General features: G+C 43.2%; 1 protein-coding gene and 1 long non-coding RNA gene across 8 annotated transcripts in view; one reads left to right on the forward strand and one right to left on the reverse strand.

The window, feature by feature from the left end:
* Positions 1–19,969, forward strand: part of MEIG1 (meiosis/spermiogenesis associated 1) — a 31,921-nt gene extending 11,952 nt beyond the window's left edge. For 4 of the 7 annotated variants that reach the window (XM_090041861.1, XM_090041860.1, XM_090041857.1 and 1 more), the window contains exons 2-5: positions 1,149–1,284; positions 4,695–4,848; positions 9,489–9,649; positions 17,975–19,758. In XM_090041861.1, coding sequence (XP_089897987.1) covers positions 1,178–1,284; positions 4,695–4,848; positions 9,489–9,617 — 390 coding nt within the window. In that variant the 5' untranslated portion in view covers positions 1,149–1,177 and the 3' untranslated portion in view covers positions 9,618–9,649; positions 17,975–19,758. The other 3 variants (XM_090041859.1, XM_090041858.1, XM_090041863.1) reach the window with 3 other exon arrangements.
* LOC149865507 (uncharacterized) overlaps positions 7,245–22,719 on the reverse strand; it is a 30,650-nt gene continuing 15,175 nt past the window's right edge. The window contains exon 2 of the long non-coding RNA XR_016441718.1: positions 7,245–7,987. This is a non-coding gene — a long non-coding RNA (uncharacterized LOC149865507). The remainder of the gene's footprint in view (positions 7,988–22,719) is intronic.

Below are 22,719 nucleotides of genomic sequence, written 5' to 3' on the forward strand. Positions count from 1 at the left end.
GAGGGTGGATAATCGTAAAACGCGGGTCATTTCTGAGGCAGCTGATGGATGCGGCAAACCCCAAATCACTCTTGGAGACTTGGAACAGACATTCGGCTTCGCTGGCGGTGTTTTCTTACGGTGGCTGGCCTCGAAATGAAGAACTGTGTCGACTTGGAGGACTCGAATCTCGCGCGCTCAATGCCGAGGGATAGCGAGCGGTGTAAAGGACATTGGAAGACAACTTATTTGCACATGTGTTTGCCTAATTTTTTTTTTAGTGTATGTTCATTTTTCAGCAAATAGGATTGTATTTGAGTGTCCGATACAACTATGTCTTATTTAAGACCTGGCGGTGCTGGACTCGCCTGTGGGGAGCAGCCACGCTGACAAGGCCCAGGAGCCGGGCACACGGGTCAGGGACACGCCTGCCCCCGGAGCCGTGTGACTCGGAGACACCCCAAGGCTTGTGGATGTAGCTGGAGGCGCTGTGGGTGCAGTGTGGGGGTTGGCGTTTCAGGAGCTGCCGGAAATGAGTGTGTAGCCATGCAAGGGGCTTTGGGTAGAGGTGATGTCTTTTATTAGACCATCTCAGTAGTTGGAAAAATTGTTTTTTGCGAGCTTTCGGGCACAAACACCCTTCTTCAGGCCCGGGGAGAGTCTCCTGATGTTTTGTGAAACAGAAAATGGAGGTCTGTGAAAATGCGAATGGGGCAGTGAGGATCAGAGACCACAGGAGAGGATAGGTGTGAGACAGGTGAGGGGGAAAGGGATTCATTTAAAAAAAACCACCCCAAAATCAGATTAGACACCTCACAGTGGACTTAATTCAAACCTTGACTGCTATATTGACTGCTTCAGGGAAATCATGAACAATGAAATAATCCACAGCAAACAGCACCATGAGGTCCCGCTGCCCAGCCTGCTGGATAGGGGCTGTCTTCTTGTCATTGTCTTCTCTCCATTCTTTCTGCCTCCATCAGCTGTCTCTTGCTTTAGGATCCTGGCCCAGGACTGCTAGAGAACCTGGATGATACAAATGGCACGTACATCGCCAGTCATGTCAATCATAATACTAAAACCTGATTTTCAAGAGGCTTGGGTTTTTATTTGTATACACTGAATGGGCCCATTATGTCTGTGCTCTTGTTTTGTGTGCATTCTGGCAGGAGCTTTTCTGGAAAATCCACGTGAATTCATGGATAACCAAAATGTGCCATGTCTATCCAGCTGCACTGGACCAGCATATTTGCCAAATGAGGCCAGGACCTCCAGCAGTGGCGAGCCGGTTAACTCTAGTGACATGTAAGTAGTCATAAGCACAGTTAGATGTGCAAACACAATTCCTAAGATAAACCCAGAGATTTCAAATAAGAATCACTATTTGTGTTCAAAACATGCTGACCTCTTCTGGTCTTTCTGAGGTCTCTGCAACAGAAAAATTGCTCTTATTATTTTCCTGTGGTTAAAAATGAGTGAAAACAAATAGCTGGCATTTTCTGAAGAGCATCTTGAGTCAATGAAGAGGTGTCTGGTGCCTAAGGTTGAGAACCACTGGCCTAATTCAGCCGTATGTTTCCCATATGGGAACCTACAAATATACAGGCAGAACAATCTTTTCAAAATAGTGCTACTAATATATGCTGAATATGTTAAATTGTGTTGTGCTGTTGCATGGTGGAAAGGGAAAATAACCTCTGTAGTCCTTGCCAGTTTGTATATAAGAGAACCACTACTTGCAAAACCCAAGTTAGGAAGAATGTGGAGCGCTGAACTACTACTAAAACAGGGCAGCAGCTATAGAAGAGGACCTGGTATCTAGCCTTTTTTGTAGAGACCTTTGGTAAACCTCATGCAGTATGAGTTAAAGACCCTTTATCCTTGTTTGCCTAAAAAGCTTATAAAGTTTCATAGTAGGGTTGGAAGGGACCTGAGCAGATCATCAAGTCCAACCCCCTGTCGTGGCAGGAAAAAGTACTGGGGTCAAATGACCCCAGCAAGGTGTTCATCCAGCCTCCTTTTAAAGACCCCCAGGGTAGGAGCCAGCACCACTTCCCTTGGAAGTTATTTCCAGATCCTAGCTGCCCTGACAATGAAGTAGCGCCTCCTGTTGTCTAGTCTGAATCTACTCTCTGCCAGCTTGTGACCATTAGTGCTGGGGGGAACAGGGACTCCCCCAATGCCTGCTGGTCTCCTCTGACTAGTTTGTAACAGGCCACTAGATCCTCTCTCAGACTGTTACAAACTAGTCGTTATGTAACAAAAGCTGCCTGTAACAAAAGTTATTATGCCAAAGATGTAGATTTCTACCACTCCCAAATTGTTGTTTCCTAGGGCTGCAGGAATTTCTAGGGACTTTTCCAAGTATCATATGCAGTAGTTTGGATTTTCTAATCTCCATGTATTTTGACTGTGACCGGCATTTCTGCTTTTGACAGGACTTCTACACTGAACTTTTTTTCGTGTTAGTACTGTGGCATCTTGCTGAATAAGGTGTTTAGTCTGTATTTAAGATTTTGAAGCGTGTTTTGAAAATAAAAGCAAAGAAATGTAGAACCTTCCTCAGCAAAAAATCTTTTATTTCTTAAACAACAGCTTAGATTCTAGGAAATAGAGCAAACCCTAGGCTGAGCTGCAGCCTAGTGCCATTGAAGTTTGGCCCACAGAACAATGAAATCTGTCAGATGCTATGGAATTTGCAGGACTTTTCTTTTTAGTTAAATAAAAGGTGCTGCTTAGCAGTAGAATAAGATAGATCTAAAAAGACTGATACACTGATATGAACAATGAATTGAAATTAGTTCCTGTTGCATTTTACACCCATTCTAGATTCTGAAATATAGGTCATAGTCATCCTTGATACAACTTCACTGGAGTAAACACTGTGTTTAATTTGGGCAGGTGGAATTCTAGGGTGCCATGACATTAGTAATATGAATGTAAAGTGGACTGGCATGATAATAGTTTATATTCCTGGAAAGTTGAGGAAGACATTCTTTCATTCATAGATTCATAGATGCTAGGGTCAGAAGGGACCTCAACAGATCATTGCATCCGACCCCCTGCCTGAGCAGGAAAGAGTTCCAGCCTTCTCTTAAAGACCCCCAAGGTAGGGGAGAGCACCACCTCCCTTGGAAGCCTATTCCAAATTTCGGCCACCCTTACCGTGAGGAAGTTTTTCCTGATATCTAGGCTAAATCTGCTCTTGGTCAGTCTGTGACCATTGTTCGTTGTTATCCCAAAAGGTGCCCTGGTGAACAGAGTATCTCCGATACTTTGCTGTGCCCCCCTAATGAATTTGTAGGCGGCCACAAGATCACCTCTCAGCCTTCTCTTGCTGAGGCTGAAGAGGTCCAGGTCCCTTAGTCTCTCCTCATAGGGCTTGGCCTGTAAACCCTTAACTACGAGTGGCCCTCCTCTGGCCCTCTCTAGGCTATCCACATCTTTCTTAAAGTACAGCGCCAGTGCCGCGTAGAGGGGAAGTATCACCTCCTTGGTTCTAGTCATCATGCATCTGCTGATGTATGATAAAGGGCAGTTAGCTTTGCTGATGATTTGTCACACTCACAACACGTGTTCATCTTGGAGTCCACTAGGACTCCAAGATCTCTTTCTGCTTCTGTGCTGCTGAGAGGGTCACTTCCCAGCCATTAGGTGTGCTGGATAATTTTATGCCCTAGGTGCAGTGCTCTGCATTTGTCCATGTTGTACTGCATGCTGTTGTGTTCTGCCCACTTTTCCAACCTGTCCTGGTTTGCCTGCAATTGTTCCCTACCCTCCAGAGTGTGCACTTTACCCCACAATTTAGCATCATCCACAAACTTGGACAGAGTACACTTACGCCCACATCCAAGTCACTGATGAAGACATTGAAAAGTACAGGTCCAAGGACCGAGCCCTGCAGGATCCCACTGCCCATATCCTTCCAGGTCGATACCGACCCGTCTACTGCCACTCTCTGGGTGCAATCCCCAATTTGCCTCCCACCAGGACTGTGTAAACATCTAAGTCACAGCCTCTTTATTTATGAGAAAGGGATGAGATATTGGATCGAAGGCCTTCCTAAAATCCAAGAAAACCATATCCACCTCTACTCCTGCGTCTAAGTGTTTTGTGATCTGGTTATAAAACGAAACTAGATTAGTCAGGCATTATCTACCTGCTATGAATCTATGCTGGTTGCCCTGCTGCATTATTTTTCCCTCTGGACTCCCACAAATATGAACTTTAATAATCTTTTCAAAGACTTTTCCAAGGATGGAGGCGAAAACTGACTGGCCTATAATTACTCAGATCCTCCTTGCTCCCCTTCTTGTAAATAGGGACCACATTGGCCCTTTTCCAGTCCTCCTGGACCTGACCCAAGCACCATGCATACTGAAATCACCGTGCCAGTGGTTCTGCTGTGACATCGGCCAATTCCTTCAGTACTCTCAGATGCAGCTCATCCGGGCCTGCCAACTTAAATGCATCCAGTCCATCCAAGTGACTCTGCACTAAGTCAGCGTCGGCAGTTGGTAGGATGTTTCATATACTGGTAATATGATTCTGCCCACTTCCAAAATGCCAGTTTTTACTCCAGTGGTTGGCAGTGAGAGATTATTTTTTACACTGTCTGTAACTTATTTAGCATGTTTTACGCATTCTGATTATAGAATCTCAATAATGTTCCTTGTTCCAATTTTTATATTTATTATTTTTTAAAACAATTTCAGCAAACCATCTGGTGGAATGGCTGGAGCTGACATCAAACCAAAATGTATGGAGCGTGCCAAAAAGTGGTCAGATGAAGTAGAAAATCTATACAGATTTCAGCAAGCTGGATACAGAGATGAAATTGAATATAAACAAGTGAAGCATGTTGATATGGTAAGATTCATTATTTTCAGTTTAATAACAGTCCAAATTCACTTGCCAGTTAAATTCCCATAGCCAATTAAATACCAAATACAAAATAATCAAACTCTATTCACATGCTGCAGTATCCATTTCTTATCAGTTTGACTCCACAGGCATCTTTGCAGATGTCCCCATAATCCCTGTTCAAGTGATCTCCACAGCCTAAGATTTACAGTTTTGCAAGGAGTATGTATTATAATAATTAAGTTTGTATTCCTGAAATACAGAATACCAAAATAAACATAGAGGAACACCTTGTATTGCTTTTCATTATTCTTAGTTCTGTTCTAATATAACTTGTAAGTTTTAAGTAGATTCAGAAGTTCAGAACAGCTTTTTCACTCTAATTAATTACACTTGTCATTGAAGCTGTTTTCAACCTGCAGTGTGCTGCCTGTTCCTCAGTTACATGCCTAGAAAAGAACATTCAAAAAGAACTTTGTGCTGATAAAAGGTATAATATGGGCAGCTCTCTGTCATCTTCCTCCCACTACAGACCCAGTGGGGTAGATTTGCTTTTTGAGAATGGAAAGTTGCTTTAGATTCCATAGATTGAATCCTGTACCATTGAATCAGTGGCAGTTTTACTACTGAACGGTGTAAGAACAGAATCAGACCTTAGATGTAATCAGGTCTTGGGCTCTGTTGAAGCAGGAGTGGGGTAGAGCAGTTTGCATGGAGGTGGTGGTAATGCAGCTGCTTGCTGGGGCCATTGAGGACTTGATTTTTCTACCCATTTAAGTCAGTGATGGCTTGCAGGCCAAATCTGACTAATGGAGCCATGTCATCTGGCCTGTGGGGTAGGCTGTCCACAGGTCTGGACATTTGGCAGCATGGAAGCATGGCAGCATTACTTGCCACACCCTGGCTTCCAAATTTTCGGACTTGTGAGGAGCCCCACAGACTCCATTGGCCAGATTTGGTCTGTGAGTCAGAGGTGAGCAAATGGGTAGAAAATCAAATCCTCACTCCACAGTGTGGGGCCAGTGCACAACTGGATCTAGTACGTAGGTTCAGGCTCACATACGCCCGGATCCAGTACGTGGAGTCAGGCTGGTACATGGCTGAATGCAGTGCTCAGGGTTGGGTTAGCACATGCTTGGATCTGGTATATAGAGTCAGGCTGGTGTGTGGGGTCAAGTCAGTGGTGGTGTGTGGAGGCGTGGCCAGATCTGTTATTCAGGATTGCACGCCTGCATACTGACCAAGAGTTCCGGTTTCAGTGTGAAGACCAGCTCCACGCCACTTACCTGGCCTGCAGAGCTGATTAGGTTGAATGTCACTTCATTTAAGTTAGAAAAGTCCTGTGCATACCAAATAAGCCAGGTCTGTCTAACTTCCAAGGGGCTGGGGCTGCATGATCCCTCACCCTGCTGCAGGAAGCACCTTGATACTTTGTTACCTGTCAGTGCCTTCCCTGCTGCTGCTCTCCCTGCCCCCTACTGCACTGGGTGCTCCCCGCTGCACTGTGCGCCCTTCTGCTGCTGCTCTCCCCTCTCTGCTGCACTATATGTCCTTCTGCTGCTGCTCTTCCTGCCCCACTTGCTGTACTGTGCACCCTGCCACTGCCGGTCTTCCCACTCTGCTGCTCCCTGTGCCTTCCTGCTGCACCATGCGTTCCCTCGCTGCACTGCGTGCCCCCAGTGCTTTTCCCTGCACCCTCCTTTCCACTACGCACATTGCCACTGCTGCTCCCTCTGCTGCACAGCACACCCCTCCCCGCTGCTGCTCCTCATGTCTGCCTCCTGCTGAATTGCCTGCCTTGTGCTTTGACTCCCCTTTAGGTCTGTATCTGTGAGTTTCTCTGCTGCACCACTGGGCTGCAGGTTCCTCCGGTAGTGCGGGCTGTGCCATATTCCATTGTCTTGCCCCCTAGGGCAGGGGCAGGAAGTGGAACCTGGATCCCCTGTCTTCTGTCGCAGCCAGTTCAATGAGGGGAAGAGGTAGCTGGAAGAAAGCCTGCAGGATGCACTGTAACCCTTTGGGGGCCACATGCAGCCTGCAGGTCACCAGTTGGACAGCCCTGAAATAAGCCGGTGAATAACCCTCAAATGTAAGATGTAAGTTTCATAGATTCAAAGATGTTAGGATCAGAAGGGACCTCAGTAGATCATTAAGTCTGACCCCCTGCCCTGGGCAGGAAAGAGCGCTGGGGTCAGAGCGCTGGGGTGCTTGTCCAGTCTTCTCTTGAAGAGCCCCAAGGTAGAGGTGAGCACCACCTCCGTTGGATGCCCACTCGAGATTATGGCAACCCTAGTTGGGTGTTAAGATTAACAACCTACTGGTGCTAGGCTATGAATAGCATCATTAATCACCTATCTCATACAGTTCCTCATAGTATATATGCTTCAATATCTCTATAGAAGTCTAGGTAGATACTTTTATTAGCATGACAGGATCACTAATCACTAATAAAATAAAACAAAACAGATCTGATACAGGCACAAACTACTGTAGCAAATGCCTGCAGTATCAAAACAATTACCACACCCAACAAGAGGTTTTCTCAGTTTTGTATAGAAAGTCCTAGGGATTAGGGTCACAAGCCCGTGGGCCAAAGGTGAGGGACAAATAGAGGTAAATAGCCATTCAGTGTATAACAGCATACCTAAAAGACAAGTAACACGTAGTAGTCAGTACCACTGGAATACGTATTTTAAGCACATCAAGTTCCTTTCCCTATATCCAGAGGTGTCCCCAAAACCAGTCTTTAGTCCAGAGTCACTCTGTACAGGTATCTTAAGTCGGAGGTCACACGCAATCAGTCTGTAGTTCATCGTGTTGTGCCAAGGCTTCCCTTTTGTGCCAATCATTCTCAGCTCTGTCCATTCAACTTCAGCTGCCTGACACTTGGCTAGCCTGGAACTGTGTGGTCATTTCCTTTTCCTGCTCCCCCAAGTTCACTGGGATTTGCAGTCCAGAATCACAGCAGCAGCAGGACTCTGCAGAGTGGCTCTTCACTTCCTCTTCCTGCTTCTTGATGTCTCTGGGATTTGTAGTCCAGAATCACAGCCAGCAGGGCTCTGCAGGGTTGCTCCCCTTCCGTTACACATTCATATCACATTTGCAGTTCACATAATACGTTACATCACATAACACGACCATTACACTACAAGACAAAAAAACCACAGTTCCAGTGGCAGGACACTGGGAAGGAAGGACATGCTAACAACACCATTTCCAAAATCAATTTCAATCAGACTTCCTTGGAACTAATGTCGGTTCTTTTTTTGACTGTTCACATTTTAGTATGGCTCCCTTATGCTATATTACAGAGACCACAAAATGCAAGTGTGAACATACAGTGAATACAATGGGGTTTACCTTTAGAAAAATTATCTAAGCACTTATTTCAACTGAACATTAGACATGTGGGGAAGGCTGCTCCAACATGCTGTAATTACAGGGCATCGCACCAGACTTGGTTAATTGAGTCTGCCGGAGGGTGCTAATAGTGTGCTTCTGGCAGCCGCTGCATCTCGTGTATCCGTCCCCAAGCTTCGAAATGATGGTAGGGCACTTTAACTAAAGCTCATTTGAAGTGCGAGGACACTGATACATGAGATGTTGTAGGCTCTTTAATTAGAGTGGCTCTTGGAGCTGCTTTAATTAAAGCACCCACCTCCACTGTTGGATCAAATGTAAAAACGTCCCTAAATATGCAGTTAAATTATAAAGCTGCTGTTTCTAAGATAGTCTCATTAGAATCTCTAGTGTCTCTCCCCAGTGACTGCCAGACATGGGGTAGAAGGAATGGACATTATGGGCTCATAGATAACAAGAAATACCCCTGGTGTCCATGTTACAGATGCTTAGCTAAGATCATGTAAGTTCCCCAAAACTCTTTGAACTAAAGCATGGAATGTTTGAACTTTTATAGCTTAATGAGTTTCTTGTGAAGTACTGAGCTGAAATCAATGGGATCTAAGTGTGTTAGTGCCTTGCAAGATTGCACTGACACTAATTGCCATGACTTTATTTATGGCTCGTTTGTTTAAAAGCTCTGATGTTTGTTCCTTTAACAGCTCCAAAGAAACTCGTGATATGTCTCTTTTCCGTGGTTTGATAAGTGTTGAAGAACCCATTACATAAGCATCATTCTTTCAAACAACTGATATCTTTCAGCTATTCACACTACTGAAGGACTGATTCTCTTCAGTACGGCAAAGAAGAAAATGCTAGCATCCTTTCACTAATCAAGGGGAATTGTAGGTATTAGATATTAGAGATGAAAAAGTCATTTTAGGTCATTTCTAATGTCCTTCACTACCAGTGAAAGGCTATTTCCTATAGCATAGTTGCTAGCACCTTTGTGCATTCTCATTTTAAATGACTTAAATGCTATAGCATCTGTTATGCTACAGCATTTTTGGATCATTCTGTAGAAACTCTTCTAATAGGGAATGTAGTAGGGGATGTAGTACTTTGGCCATAACCTGTTTTCTGATATTTTATGTTCTTTAACCTATAAGCAAAGGATGCACTCATTATTTTTAAACCAAATATTTGCCAAATGCAGTTCATGCAAACATGTCCTTCTGTTAAATGCACTAAACAGATATTATTTCTTATGTTCAGTAGATGGACGAATATTTTTATTGCATTCTCAGGTGGATCGTTGGCCAGAAACAGGATTTGTGAAGAAACTTCAGAGAAGGGACAATACCTTCTATTATTACAACAGGCAAAGAGAATGTGATGACAAAGAAGTCCATAAAGTGAAAGTTTATGCTTATTAGTTTGTTATCCTACCTACACCGTCTAATCTGTGGTAAATACACTGTTTTAATCTATTTGATGTTTAAGAAATGTAAGCAAACAAGGTCTTCTTAATCTGCCCTTGATTTTAAAGATAGGTGAACAGGTTTTGGAGTTTTTTGGGCGGAGGGAAGGAATAGTAATAGTGTTGTACCTTGAAGAAAGAAAGATGAAGAAATTACGGAGAATTATAGAAATTACAGAGAAATGGACTTCATCTTAGTTCTAGGATAATTTATGGTTGTTTTATGAGCACTCTTCCTGGTTAGAAGTTTAAAAAATTATTAACATACTAACTATCAACTAACCATTTGACATAATTTACTTAGTTTTACAGTGTTTTTGATGAGGTCCATTGTTAGACACAATAGTCATAGATTTCTGGGGTCAAAGGGACCTTGTAGATCATTGCATTCGATCACCTGCTCTATGCAGGAAAGAGCACTGGGGTTAAATAACCCCAGCTAGGTGCCTGTCTAATCTCTTCTTGAACATCTCCAAGGTAGGGGAAAGCACCACCTCCCTTGGAACTAGTCATTATTTAGTGCTTTACAGATGTAATATGTTATGGAAACGGGTTGAATAATCCTAACCAGAGCTTTTTGTGATAGTTAAGTATTACAGTGAGTTGGAAAATTGAGACAAAAAGACAAAGTAACTTCCTTGAAGTGATCAGGCAGCCAGTGTCAGAATGTGGATTAGAATTTGTTAAAGGTAATTGAGTGACTATAGAGTAGGGGTCAAAGCAGTGATGTTGACTAAAACCTGAATAATATGATGGAAAACAAACATAATAAATATCTTTTGCTTAGAACAGTATTAGCTATCCTGCGGCTCTGTGTTATGTGATAAATATATTAATGACTCAGAATAGGAAGTAGTCTTGCTTATTTACATTTGCTTATTTTTGATAGCAAAATTAAAGAGAATTTGGAGGAGTTAAACACTTGGTGGAATGAGTGGAATAGGCAGAAAGAATATCAGCAAAAATCAATTCCCTTTTTATCAATTGTATAACTCAAGAACAAACAAAACTCATTGATACTCAAGGATAATGCATTTAAGACACGCAAAATCTTTGTTTTCCTGTAGAAATGACTATTGCAACTAGCCATCTCCTCAAATAAAAAGGACTGTGTATTTATTGCCATTAATAACAAATTGTGTTGTGTCCCATCCCTTCTGCAAGATAAAAAAAAAAAAGTGTTCTCAAATAGCATGCTTTGGGGATATGATAATTGTATTAGGGGATCAGGAAGGAATTATTTGCCCATGTACAGAATTGCATGTTTTGACTTCACTTAGTATTGGCCAGTTCAGATGCAGAACAAGGGATTTGCAGATTAAAAATCTAATTAGACATGGACAGTATTAAAGCCATGAGACGTGGGCTTTAATCTCACTGGGAATTGGGTGCCTAATTCCTTTAGACTCTTTTGAAAATCCCAGTCTAAAGTCAAATTAGTTATGTTACTTAGTATACCACTGGAAGGCTTTCAGAAGCCTTTACAGAGTAGGATGTAGTGGAAAAGATTAAGTTATGTCAATGGAAATGAATGTTACACTCAAAAGACTTACCTTAAACTTTAAAATCTTTATCTTTTAAAATGAGTGAGTTGGAAGTTGTTACACAATTACTGTAATCAGGATAATTATATAATCACTCTAAGGAAATAATGATAGTCAATGTGAAATATTTCTCTGGTAGTCCAGCATGTAACATTGGTCTCAGTATCTGAAAGATGAGGTTATGATTGCAGCCAAAAGGAAGGAAATGCATTTACAAGAGCAGCAGATTAATATTTTTCCGGATCTAAGCACTGCCACTTCTCAGCAGAAAAAAATTGTGTGTCCGCTGAGGGATGGTCTTTGAAGTACAGTAGCAAAGGCATCTGTCTCTTATCCTGAAATTTAAGAACTCTGTTTTAAAAATGAAGTACCTTTCTATAATTCTGTATCTTTTTGAAGAACGTATGTATCAGTAGAAATACAGATTAAGGATGTTCAACTTGCTGATAGTTCTGAGACCTCAAGGTTCTAAGTGCCATGTTTGCGCTTCCAGTTAATTTTGTTTATTTATTCATTCATTTATTTTTGCAGCTTTCTTGCTTTGTTGGGTTTCTGTGCACGAAAAAAGGTAAACTCCAGTACATGTAGAATAACTCACGTAGGTTACTAGATGTAAGTCAAATAATAGTCTCTCTTTTACCCCTTGCCACTCTGTGCTTAAAAATGACTGTCAAAATGACATCATGAGGATTCATGTTGGTTTCTTAGTTACACTGTATAACATGTACTCGGTTTACAAGGCAAAATATGGACTGCAAACCCACATGGACTGTAGCACAGTGTGGTAATATGTCTACATCCCAGTTATTGTCCAGTTCCTACATAACCACATGACTCAACTGAGATGTATTATAGTTATAGCAGTGGTCCACTGAATAAAGCGAAGGACTGAAATTCTGGCCTTAATGAAATCAATAGGTGTTATAGCCATTGACCTCAGAGGATTTGACTCTTAGTGTCTATATTCTCTTATGCCATAGCCTTAACAAGGTCAGATTTCTTAAATTCCATGTGCTCTAATTTCTGTCTGCTTACAGATAAACTTTATGGTCATTTTGCCACCAGACACCAACAAGTACAAAGTAAAGGTTCTATAATTTTTTCCCATTTAAGAATTGTTAGTGATGTTTCAGCCAAAATAAATCTACCTCACTGCTAGTCATATTGTGTCTGGAGTTTTACCAAGAACATAGTGTGTCATTCTGAAGTAAGACCTCATGTAGAATAATGTGTATAGTTCTAGTCACTTATGCTTAAGAAAGAAGAAATTGAACATCTAGAACCTGGGGTACCTGGAACTTCAAACAGCTGCAGAAATGACCTGCCATGTGATCAAGGGAACAGAGAGCCCATCAGATAAGAGGAGACTTAAACGAGTTTGGATCTTTCAGATTAGCCAAATGAAGACAGCAGTGATTTAGAGTCATAGATTCAGAGATGCTAGGTGTCATGGGATGGGGTCCCCAGCATTGGCCGTGACATCCCTAGGGCTCCGCGACCATGCCAGTCTTGCCCAATGGGCACCTTTTTCCTCATCTGCCACGTCTTGCTGGTAATTATAATAAATAGTGAGGCTGCCTTCAAGTCTGTGTTTCAACACGGTCCTGATGGACCGTGCTGAACTTGCTCAAAATGGATGCCTCACGGGACACCCTCAGCCTTATGGGCTAGCTGCGTGGCTCTAAAACTATCCCTTTACCATACCCCAAGCCTCACAGATGGCATTCAAACGTTGTCCCTCAGAAGCCCAAGTCTAGCTCGGCCTCCTGTCATCGCCAGGCTCTCCGCAGCCCTGTCATCTCTGCGCCCCCTGATGCCGAGCTCTCCACAGCCCCATTGTCTCTGCACCCCGCTGGCACCAGGGGTCTCCACACTGTAGTGGATCCCCAATGAGACCTCCTCCCCCAGTAGCCTCAGCCCGGTCCACTGGTTTAGAAACAACCAAAATATGAGCCCCAGGGCTATAACAAAATACAACCTGACTTTGTCCTGACTAGGCTGGCTGGGAAATTGGCTTCGTGGTCGGACTCAGAGGGTTGTGATTGATGGCAGTCACTCATCATGGTGCCCTGTGACCAGTGCGTCCCTCAAGGCTCTGTCCTGGGACCCATACTGTTCAACATCTTCATTAATGATGTGGACATTGGAGTCAGGAGTGGACTGGCCAAGTTCGCCGATGACACCAAACTTTGGGGCAAAGCATCCACGCCAGAAGACAGGCGGGTGATCCAGGCTGACCTGGACAAGCTCAGCAAATGGGCAGATGAGAACCTCATGGTGTTTAACACCGATAAATGCAAGGTTCTCCACCTTGGGAGGAAAAACCTGCAGCACCCTTATAGGCTCGGCAGTGCTACGTTGGTTAGCACTACAGAAGAAAGAGACTTGGGAGTCATCATTGACCACAAGATGAACATGAGCCTGCAATGTGATGCTGCGGCTAGTAAAGCGACCAAAATGCTGGCGTGCATCCATAGATGCTTCTCGAGCAAATCCCAGGATGTCATTCTCCCCTTGTACTCGGCCTTGGTGAGGCTGCAGCTGGAGTACTGCATCCAGTTTTGGGCTCCACAATTCAAAAAGGATGTGGAGAAGCTTGAGAGAGTCCAGAGAAGAGCCACGTGCATGATCAGAGGTCAGGAAAACAGATCTTACGATGACAGGCTGAGAGCCATGGGACTCTTTAGCCTGGAAAAGCGCAGGCTCAGGGGTGATCTGATGGCCACCTATAAGTTTATCAGGGGTGACCACCAGGATCTGGGGGAATGTCTGTTCACCAGAGCGCCCCAAGGGATGACGAGGTCGAACGGTCACAAACTCCTGCAAGACCGTTTCAGGCTGGACATAAGGAAGAATTTCTTTACTGTCCGAGCCCCCAAGGTCTGGAACAGTCTGCCATTGGAGGTGGTTCAAGCACCTACGTTGAACACCTTCAAGAGTAAATTGGATGCTTATCTTGCTGGGATCCTATGACCCCAGCTGACTTCCTGCCCTTTGGGCAGGGGGCTGGACTCGATGATCTCCCGAGGTCCCTTCCAGCCCTAATGTCTATGAAATCTATGAAATCTATGAAGGACACTCTCCCTAGGCAGTTTCTGTTTTTAAAGGAGCAGGCACTATAGCATTGATCGAGGAGGTCCCTTCCAGCATTATGTTCTGTGTTTCTATAAAGATGTAAAGCAGAGCTCCTTTTTTAAAACACAGGCCATTTTGTCAGAAAGTTACAAATACTGGACTTACGGTACATACAAGGAAAAGATCTGAGCAAGAAAATGCAGGCTTTACATAGTTCTTTTCCTGACATCAAGTCTGTATGATTTGTGAACTGTAATGGATTTCAGTGTCTGCTTGTTCTCTTCTTAATGCATTCTGAGTATTTTTCTAGTCTGTATTCTATCTTCTCTGCATGATGAAAATTGCTGTTCTTACTTACCTAAACTAAGGACTTCATAAGTATTTGTAGAGCATCATATCTTTATGGGTCCACATGTAAGAGATTGTTCCTTTTTAGTATATTTTGTTTTCACTTTCTGTAAAGATGTGCTTATAAAATCCCAAGGCCAATTCTGTCCTTTTTCAACAGTAGATCTAGTCATTTTACTGGAGTTATATTTTTGTAAATGAGGTTAGAGTTAAGTCTTTAGGGTCTTACATTTAGCGTAAACTCTCCAGCAGAAAAACAATGGTACTGAGTAGAAATCTTTAATTGCAGCTGAAGAGGAACAGGGAAAAATAGGTATCTTTTCTTTTGTTGCATACTATTAAATTTTGAGAGGCTGGCCCAAGGCTGTGCTGTCCTTGAATCGGTTGAATAAACTTGTATTACAGGGAAATAAACCTAAATGGACTGCACTGGGAGAGATTACATCGGGTATTCCATTGGCAAGTTTCTGATTGCAATTAATGCTGCAGATTTAATTTAGGATTTAACGGGCGTATCTACATGAGCACTTTATTGCACAGTGGCCTTATTTGCTGTGCAGTAAACTATCACCATCTACACGTGTGTGGCAATTATGCCGATATAGACTAATTTACTGCACCATCACACACAAGTGCTATCTGAAAGCACAGTAAATTACTGCACTTAAACATATGTGTAGATGGTGATGTCCAAACTAGTTTACTCCAGTTCAGATTGTGCTGGAGTTTATTCAGCCACTTAATTGCATATGTAGACACACCCAATCAGATAATTAATTTTTTTGTCACTAGTACTTGTCACAAAAGGCCTCAGTCAGGAAGGAGGTTTATTTTGCTAATTAACATGCATGAAAACACGCTTCCCCCCCCGAACAATGTGTAATTTAAATCTGCTGCAATGGAATTCTTCCTTTGGTTCTCTGCTGCTCCCCTTCTTTGTCCCATATGAATTTATTCTGACTTTGTGAACTGCAAGTTCTTTACAAGTTTTAGGCCAAGATTTTGAAAAGTTGGTGCCTAAAGTTAAGACTTTAACATCCTTATTTAGGCACCTTGACTAAATGCTTTGATTTTCAGAAGTGTCATGTGCCCAGGACCTCCCAGTGAAATCAGCATTTTGAAAATCAGGACATTTAGATGCCTAAACATAGGTTCTGGATCCTAACCTTAGTCATCCAGTTACATTGAATGATGGTAGTGATCCCTTTAGGCTTTAGAATCTAAGGCTAGGAATATTCATTGCATTTGTCCCATGACAACTTTTGCCTGTGTCTGTCCCAGAACAGAAAAGTTCGAGGATTGGCATGTACACACATCACCCTTCTAATCAGGGTTTAGTGGGCAGCTGAATGTACCATTGCTTTTCTGTCACTGATTCAATGATGCAGTCCTAGTACAGTCATTCAGATGTACTTCATGATGTCTCAGGACAAACTGTTAGCACTTATCTCAGAAAGCTTTCTAGGGTTTGTCCCAGGACAGTGGACATGAATGTCTGAATGACTGTACTTTGTCCTGGGAGAAAATCACCTTTCCCAGGACAAATGCAACCTTTTTTGTTGCCTAAGAATCCCCATCTGTAGGCTGTTAGGAGAACCCATTTGCCTACATAATGACAGAATCTATTGCTTAACTCTTGAGCTGGGCATGTGAGGTGAAGGGAACAGAAATATTTTCCATGATGCACAGCTAGCTATGCATTGTACTCTGCATATTTTTCCCCACCTTTCTCTGACTCAAAAGAGAGAGGCAACAATCCCATGCACTAGTACAGACTGCGGACTGAGCGGCTAAGCAGTAGCTCTGCAGAAAAGGTCCTGGGGGTTACAGTGGACAAAAAGACAAATAAGAACCAACAGTGTGTCCTTGCTGCAAAGAAGGCTAACAACATACTGGGCTGCATTAATAGGAGTGTTGCCAGCAGATCGACAGAAATGATTCTTCCCCTCTATTCAGCACTGGTGAGGCCACATCTGAAGTAATGTGTCCAGTTTTGGGCCCCCCACTACAGAAGGAATGTAGACAGAGCGAGTCCAGTGGAGGGTAACAAAAATGGTGAGGGGGCTGGGGACCCCATGACTTCTGAGGAGAGGCTGAGGGAACTGGGCTTATGTGGTCTGGAGAAGAGAAGACTGAGAGGGGATTAAATAAGTTTTCAACTACTTTGGTTACAAGGAGGATGGAGCTGGACTGTTCTCAGTACTGGCAGGTGACAGAGCAAGGAACAATGGTCTCAACTTGCAGCAAGGGAAGTTTAGGTTGGATATTTCGAAAAAGCTCTCTCACCAGGAAAGTACTAAAGCACTGGAACAAGCCACCCGGAGAGGTGGTGGCATCTCCATCCTTGGAGGTTTTTGAGACCCAGCTAGACAAAGCCTTGGCTGCGATGATCTAGTTGGGGCTGGTCCTGCTTTGAGCAGGGGGTCGGACGAGATGACCTCCCGAGGTCCCTTCCAACCCTAATTTTCTTTGATTCTGTGATTATAACAGACAGGATATTAGATGTGGCGGGCTGGAGTCTGAGATGAGTCAGAGAATTCTGGCTGGTGTAGCTTTTTGAATATTCATGGTCAAACTGACTGCTAGGTTAGGAATTTGAGGATAATTTTCTTTTGCATAAGATCAGCAAAGACCTTGGTTTGTTTTTCACTTGGAGCTTGAGCTGTGAATTGCCTACTAGGATCATCCGAGCATGCCTTACCTAATAAATTCCCTACAACTGCTAAGGCCTCAGGCATTATGGCATTCAGTCTTCCCTCTGCTCATGGAACATAACAGTTTAGCCAACTGAAATGTTTTGGTCCCACTAAAGTCATTAGGCTTAGTATAGAGGTATCTGAGTAAAATTTAATAACCTGTGATATACAGTACTAGATGCTCTAATGGTCCCTCTGATCTTAAACTGTGAAATCCATATAATCCCTTCAGGGTAATAGCTTTCCCAGTATAAATAAGATTTTAACGTCAAGCTAGAACCTGTTTTTTGCTTATCTACTGTGGTCTTAATAGCAATATATTTTGAAGCTGAATGTCTGATAGCATGTAAGCATAGGTGGAAAGGTTGCAGGCAGTCTGAGTTGGGAATGGGGACGAGACAGCAGGGAGAAATCCTGATTTCAAACTAAATTGTTTAAGTGACTTAAGGTAAAATTTTCAAAAGCGTCCTAAATTCCTGGACACTTGAAAATGGGATATACTGAGGAGTTTTAAAAAATATTGCTCTCTTTTCCTATCTGGTTGGAGCCAGATAGGAGTGGTCATTTCTTCTACTCATTTATTGATGTATACCTTAATGTCAGTAAGGAAAAACAGCTTTTACATGGGTTTTTTTGTATTTCACTTTTAGTTGTTGTCTATGGCATTCTGGATGGAATTAACTTTTTGACATGGAGGAGAGCCCGTAATTGGCAGTTTAAACATTTCATCTGCTCTGACTGCCAAGAGTGCTCAAGAATTAAGGCCTAAGGACTATGGAAGAGTATGAGAATATGACCAGATGAAGCTAATGTTGAGGGACAGAGAATATTTTCCTTGCTGTTTATCCAATTGCTAGAAATTCAACTGACAAGATCAAAATCTGCAAGATAGTCTTAGAACCCAAAATGTAAGATTGTTTCTCTGTATCTAACTCTTAGAAAAATAACATTTTCTCCCCTAAAATAAATTACATGAAAGTTTCATTTGATTCACTGTATGTGTAATATCATTTCACACTATTCCTGATCTGACAAACTCTGTGGGCTAATTTGAAAATTCAACAGATGATATTGCAAGTTTAACTTTTATCTCCAAATTTATCATCAGGTCAGTTTGCTAATGGAATTTAAGTATGGAAATGATTAATTTCAGTTACACAATCTTTTCCGAATCCCATTTAGGATGTTTTAAAGAGGCCAATGGGCAACTCCTAGTTAAAATTCTTCTACCAGATTGAAGGGGCAGGTTGAGATGATTTTTATGCTTCTAGTTATGTTTAACTGCTTGCTAGATATTAGTAAAGTAATTACAGGGTTATCACAGACTAACAAGGGAATTTTGCAGTGGGGGGTAGTTAACTGGTCTTTGGGAAGATAATTTTATAGTGACAACAAAACTGCAGTCCCCCTTGCTTAGATCTTTTTATGTCCATGCCTTTGGCTCTTCCAATTAAATTTCTAGGAGGTGAAGAGGGGAAAAAGGAAGGTCTTTGAAATATAATTACAGTAAAAAAGAAAGATTTCATCAAGAAGGAAAACCTCATCAAGCCAAACTGAAAACCTGAAGGAGAGTGTAACAGAACAGTCCAACTGTAGAGGGATTCAGGCCAAGAGGCCATACTGGGGTAGAGCCCATGTGCCACATGCTCAGTGGGTGTCTCATTCTCCTATTTTTATATCTTCACCTGCCATGACTTGGTGTAACTGAAAAAGGTATCAGAGGGTGGTATCTGATTAGAGAGGGTGGGTCACGACATCCAAGAGTCTTCTGTAGAGCTCCACCTCCCCTCTACCCCACCTCTTTCTATTTGGGTGTTCTGGTCAGTGCTTGGAATAGACGCCTGGCTGTACTGGGTGTCTGGCCTTGTTCAGGCAGAAGAGTCTGCAACAGAAGGAAACCACATTGCCTGGGGTCAGCACATCTCAGCTGCTTTGCTGCAGTTCTGCGGTCAGCAGTGTCTGGCCTGCATTAAGAAATGAATAAACTAATATAACTTAAATAATCATGTCTGTGCCTGCTTCAGGTCCTTCCTCGGCCCAGCAGGGTATCTTGACAACCTTTCTCCAGGCAATCGGGGCTCCTTAGGGCTTGTACTTTATAAGGGCACAATCTGAACGGGCTAGTCTGTCCTGGGATGACCCCTTTGGGTAATGTGGGGCCAGGGGTATCACGAACCCTGGTGCATCCCCTAAAAGTACCTGACCTCCTGTGGTGAAGAGAAAGGTACCAGACCTCCTGCAGCGGCAGTCAGGATTCCATTCAGAGAGCCAGAGTGATCCTGGTCTACTACTTCAGGTCTTCAGCTCCGATGGAGGAAGGCAGCATGGGCCTTTGCCTGTGTTGGTGTTCCTTTCCTGGGGTTGGTGCCACCTTATGTGAGGAATTCTGGTTTGGTGTGGGCCAGCCTGGCCCCCTGCTTGCTCTCATGTGTCCTGCTGCTGCTGACAGGTGTTGAGAGCCCTACAGGAGGTCATCAGCCCCTGCATCTGCTGCTTCCGGGTCCTAGGTGGTGCTTCCTGCACCAGCTGCCTACCTTCTTCTTGAGCTGTGGCCCATGTCCACTTGGAGCCAGGGTTCTCGCTCTCACCCCGGCCTGGGACGGGAAGCTGAGGGAAGTCTGCTGCTTGCTGGCTGCCTGTCTGACAGAAGAGCAGAGCACATTGTTGGCTCGTAGGCTCACTGCTTCTCCATGAGCCCAGCCAGGGATCCACTGCCTGAGGACCACATCATCAGTCATCATCCTGGTGAGTATGGGGTTTGGCTGGCACCCTGCTACATTGACACTTACCTGTTTCACTCACAGGGAGTTCACTCATGCAGGTTAATTCTCAGGCTGGACTTGGCAGGTGGGGGTTAGGGCAAGGAGGCTGAGCTGGGGTCATTGAGGAGAAACACTGCATGGAGAATCTTGACGCAGAGTCCCTGGAGTCACGTGCTCCCACACAGGGACTCTATTAGGCCAGAGAGCTTCTGGAAAAAAGAAAATGTGGGCCTGGGCTCTCAGGACCCCAAGGAGGGGAACCTGCAGCTCCAAGGAGGAGAGGGCTGCAAAGATCCACGTGGAGATATGGAGGAGAGCCTCAAAGAAGCATGAAGCTGAGGTGCATTGCAAAAGGTGCAGAGACAAACCTGGAGTAGCCAGGCAGTACTGAGAGGACTGCAGGCAGAGAGGCTGCATGGAGCAGTGCATTGGCATGCATGGTGAGCCACAGTATTTTTCTTCTGGCTTTGTTTATTATTAAGTATCTTAACTGAAGAGTGGCCAGGACTGGCTACTTCCAAACTTGGAGCAGAGGGGCAGACTTCTACATCTGAGTGGTTGCCTCTCTGTCAAAGTTCATGAATTTAATGAACTCTTGATACTGGATCCTGTTCCTTTCCATGTTCATACATAAATTGACAAGACTGGTTAGAAATTGACTTCCCTCAGCTCATGCTGCTTATCTCTATGTCATGAATTAGTGGATCTTTGAGTATTAATTGACTGGGTGCTGAACTTTGGGAGATGATACCCAGCAGATTAAGGGACCTTATCAAGTTGCCCTGATTTCTCAGGTGAAGGTGTGAAGTAATGGATGCTCTAACTGGGCTGATGTAGCTGAACTGAATCGATGGAAGAGTGAATTGTGGGCCTCCATGGATGACAAGATCCAAGTAATTGATCAATTGATTAATTTTGTAGTTGTTTTGTTAGATGAAAGTGTCAATTAAAATGGATTTCATTAAGGACTGAAGGAGCATTAGAAACTGGATCAAAAGATCCAAAAGCAAGAAACAAATTGGTAACTAAATTACAGAATGAGATCAGCCATTGATGCCTTGAGAGGAAAGGGACACAGCGTAGGGAAGGAGGAGTCCTGCAAAACAACCACTATGGGTTAAAGGCATTCCACTGGCCTCTGCATAATATTCACTTTCCCTTTTTCTATCATTACAAGTTGTAGCAGGCAAGACCGGAGGAGAGGTTGGAAATTAGACCTTGGCACTGGAGAAGTGAATACGATCAACAGCACCTTCTCACAGAGAGACATGTCTATAGTGACCAATTCAAATAATTAAGCAGTTTCCAAATGGGGTGGACAAATTCCTACAGGCCAGGTCCATCAGTGGGTATTAAACATGATAGTGTTGCAACCTTAACATTCGAATCTTTGGGATCTCTGAGTGCTGGAAACTTTAGGGGAGAGGGACAGTGGATAGATCAATTTCCCTTTTGCCCAAGGAGGCCTACAATTCACTCTTCCTGCTCACATACTTTTTCCCTGTAGCATCCACTCTGCCACTATTAGATACAGGTTCCTGGGCTAGATGGACCTATGATCTGACCCAGTATGACACTTTTTTGTTAAAATGTGTCTGTCATTCTGAATACCTTGGTGTCATTCTTTATTTAATCTTCCATCTGATCTGAATGCAATCACAAATACATAAGTTGGGAGAAAGAAAATGGCTTACCTAAACACTGCTCCAAGGAATCCAGATTATTTAAACCACCAGAGAAGAATTATGTTAACATTCTTCAATATGGTGACTTGATGTATGTTTGTCTCCCTTTAGTGGCTGGCTCCATCAACTATAACAGCTTCCTACATATACCTAAACAGTGACTTTTAGTTTAAAAGATAAAAGGCTGTGGTTTTAGTGCTACATTTCTCAGGCTAATTCCTTGCTGATACCCTTGCAACCTGTACATAGACACTGATCGTTACAATACCAACTTAAATGCAGTTGAAATAGGCCAGAACATCACTTGAGATTACTATCATCTGAGCAGAGCTGGTTTGTATCATGTGATGGTCTAGCCTTCCATGCATGCTCTTCAGCTGGCATTTTTTCCATTATGTGTATTTAACTTAATGTTATATGTTATATGTATAAATATGTGCAAAAATATCTGGGTGAGACTCAAGGTAATTTCCTGTGGGGTGAGGGAAGTAAGAGTGGAGGTTAAAATAGAGCATGCTTGAAATATTTATGTAGCTTCTCCTTTCATTTTCAGTTATTTCACTCTCTGGTGACAGTTTGAGCCACTCCCTGTCTCTGATAGCAGATACCAAGAAGAAACATGGCTGTAATTTTAAGAAGACATGATTGTTTTTAAAATCGCATACAAAACCAGCCCCAGGAGTAGCTTGTTCCTTCTAAATCTGGATTTGTAGGTACACATGGAGCATCCGTATCTACCAGAAAGGAGGCTTAATGACTGCAGCAACACTGCCCAGTGTGAACCAGGTGCTGATGGAAGGACTGAGAACTGGATGGGCCAGGTAAGGGGTAAGCATGACAGCAATGAGTGTGGGAAATGCACACCGTCCTACTCCCAGCCTTGTACAATTTAATTAGATAATGAGTGTACCTTTACTTGGGATCCCGTGGGCAGCTGCAGTAAGGGAG

The sequence above is a fragment of the Crocodylus siamensis genome, chromosome 4, assembly GCF_052110815.1.
Source record: "Crocodylus siamensis isolate JL-2025a chromosome 4, ASM5211081v1, whole genome shotgun sequence".
Lineage (NCBI taxonomy): Eukaryota > Metazoa > Chordata > Crocodylia > Crocodylidae > Crocodylus > Crocodylus siamensis.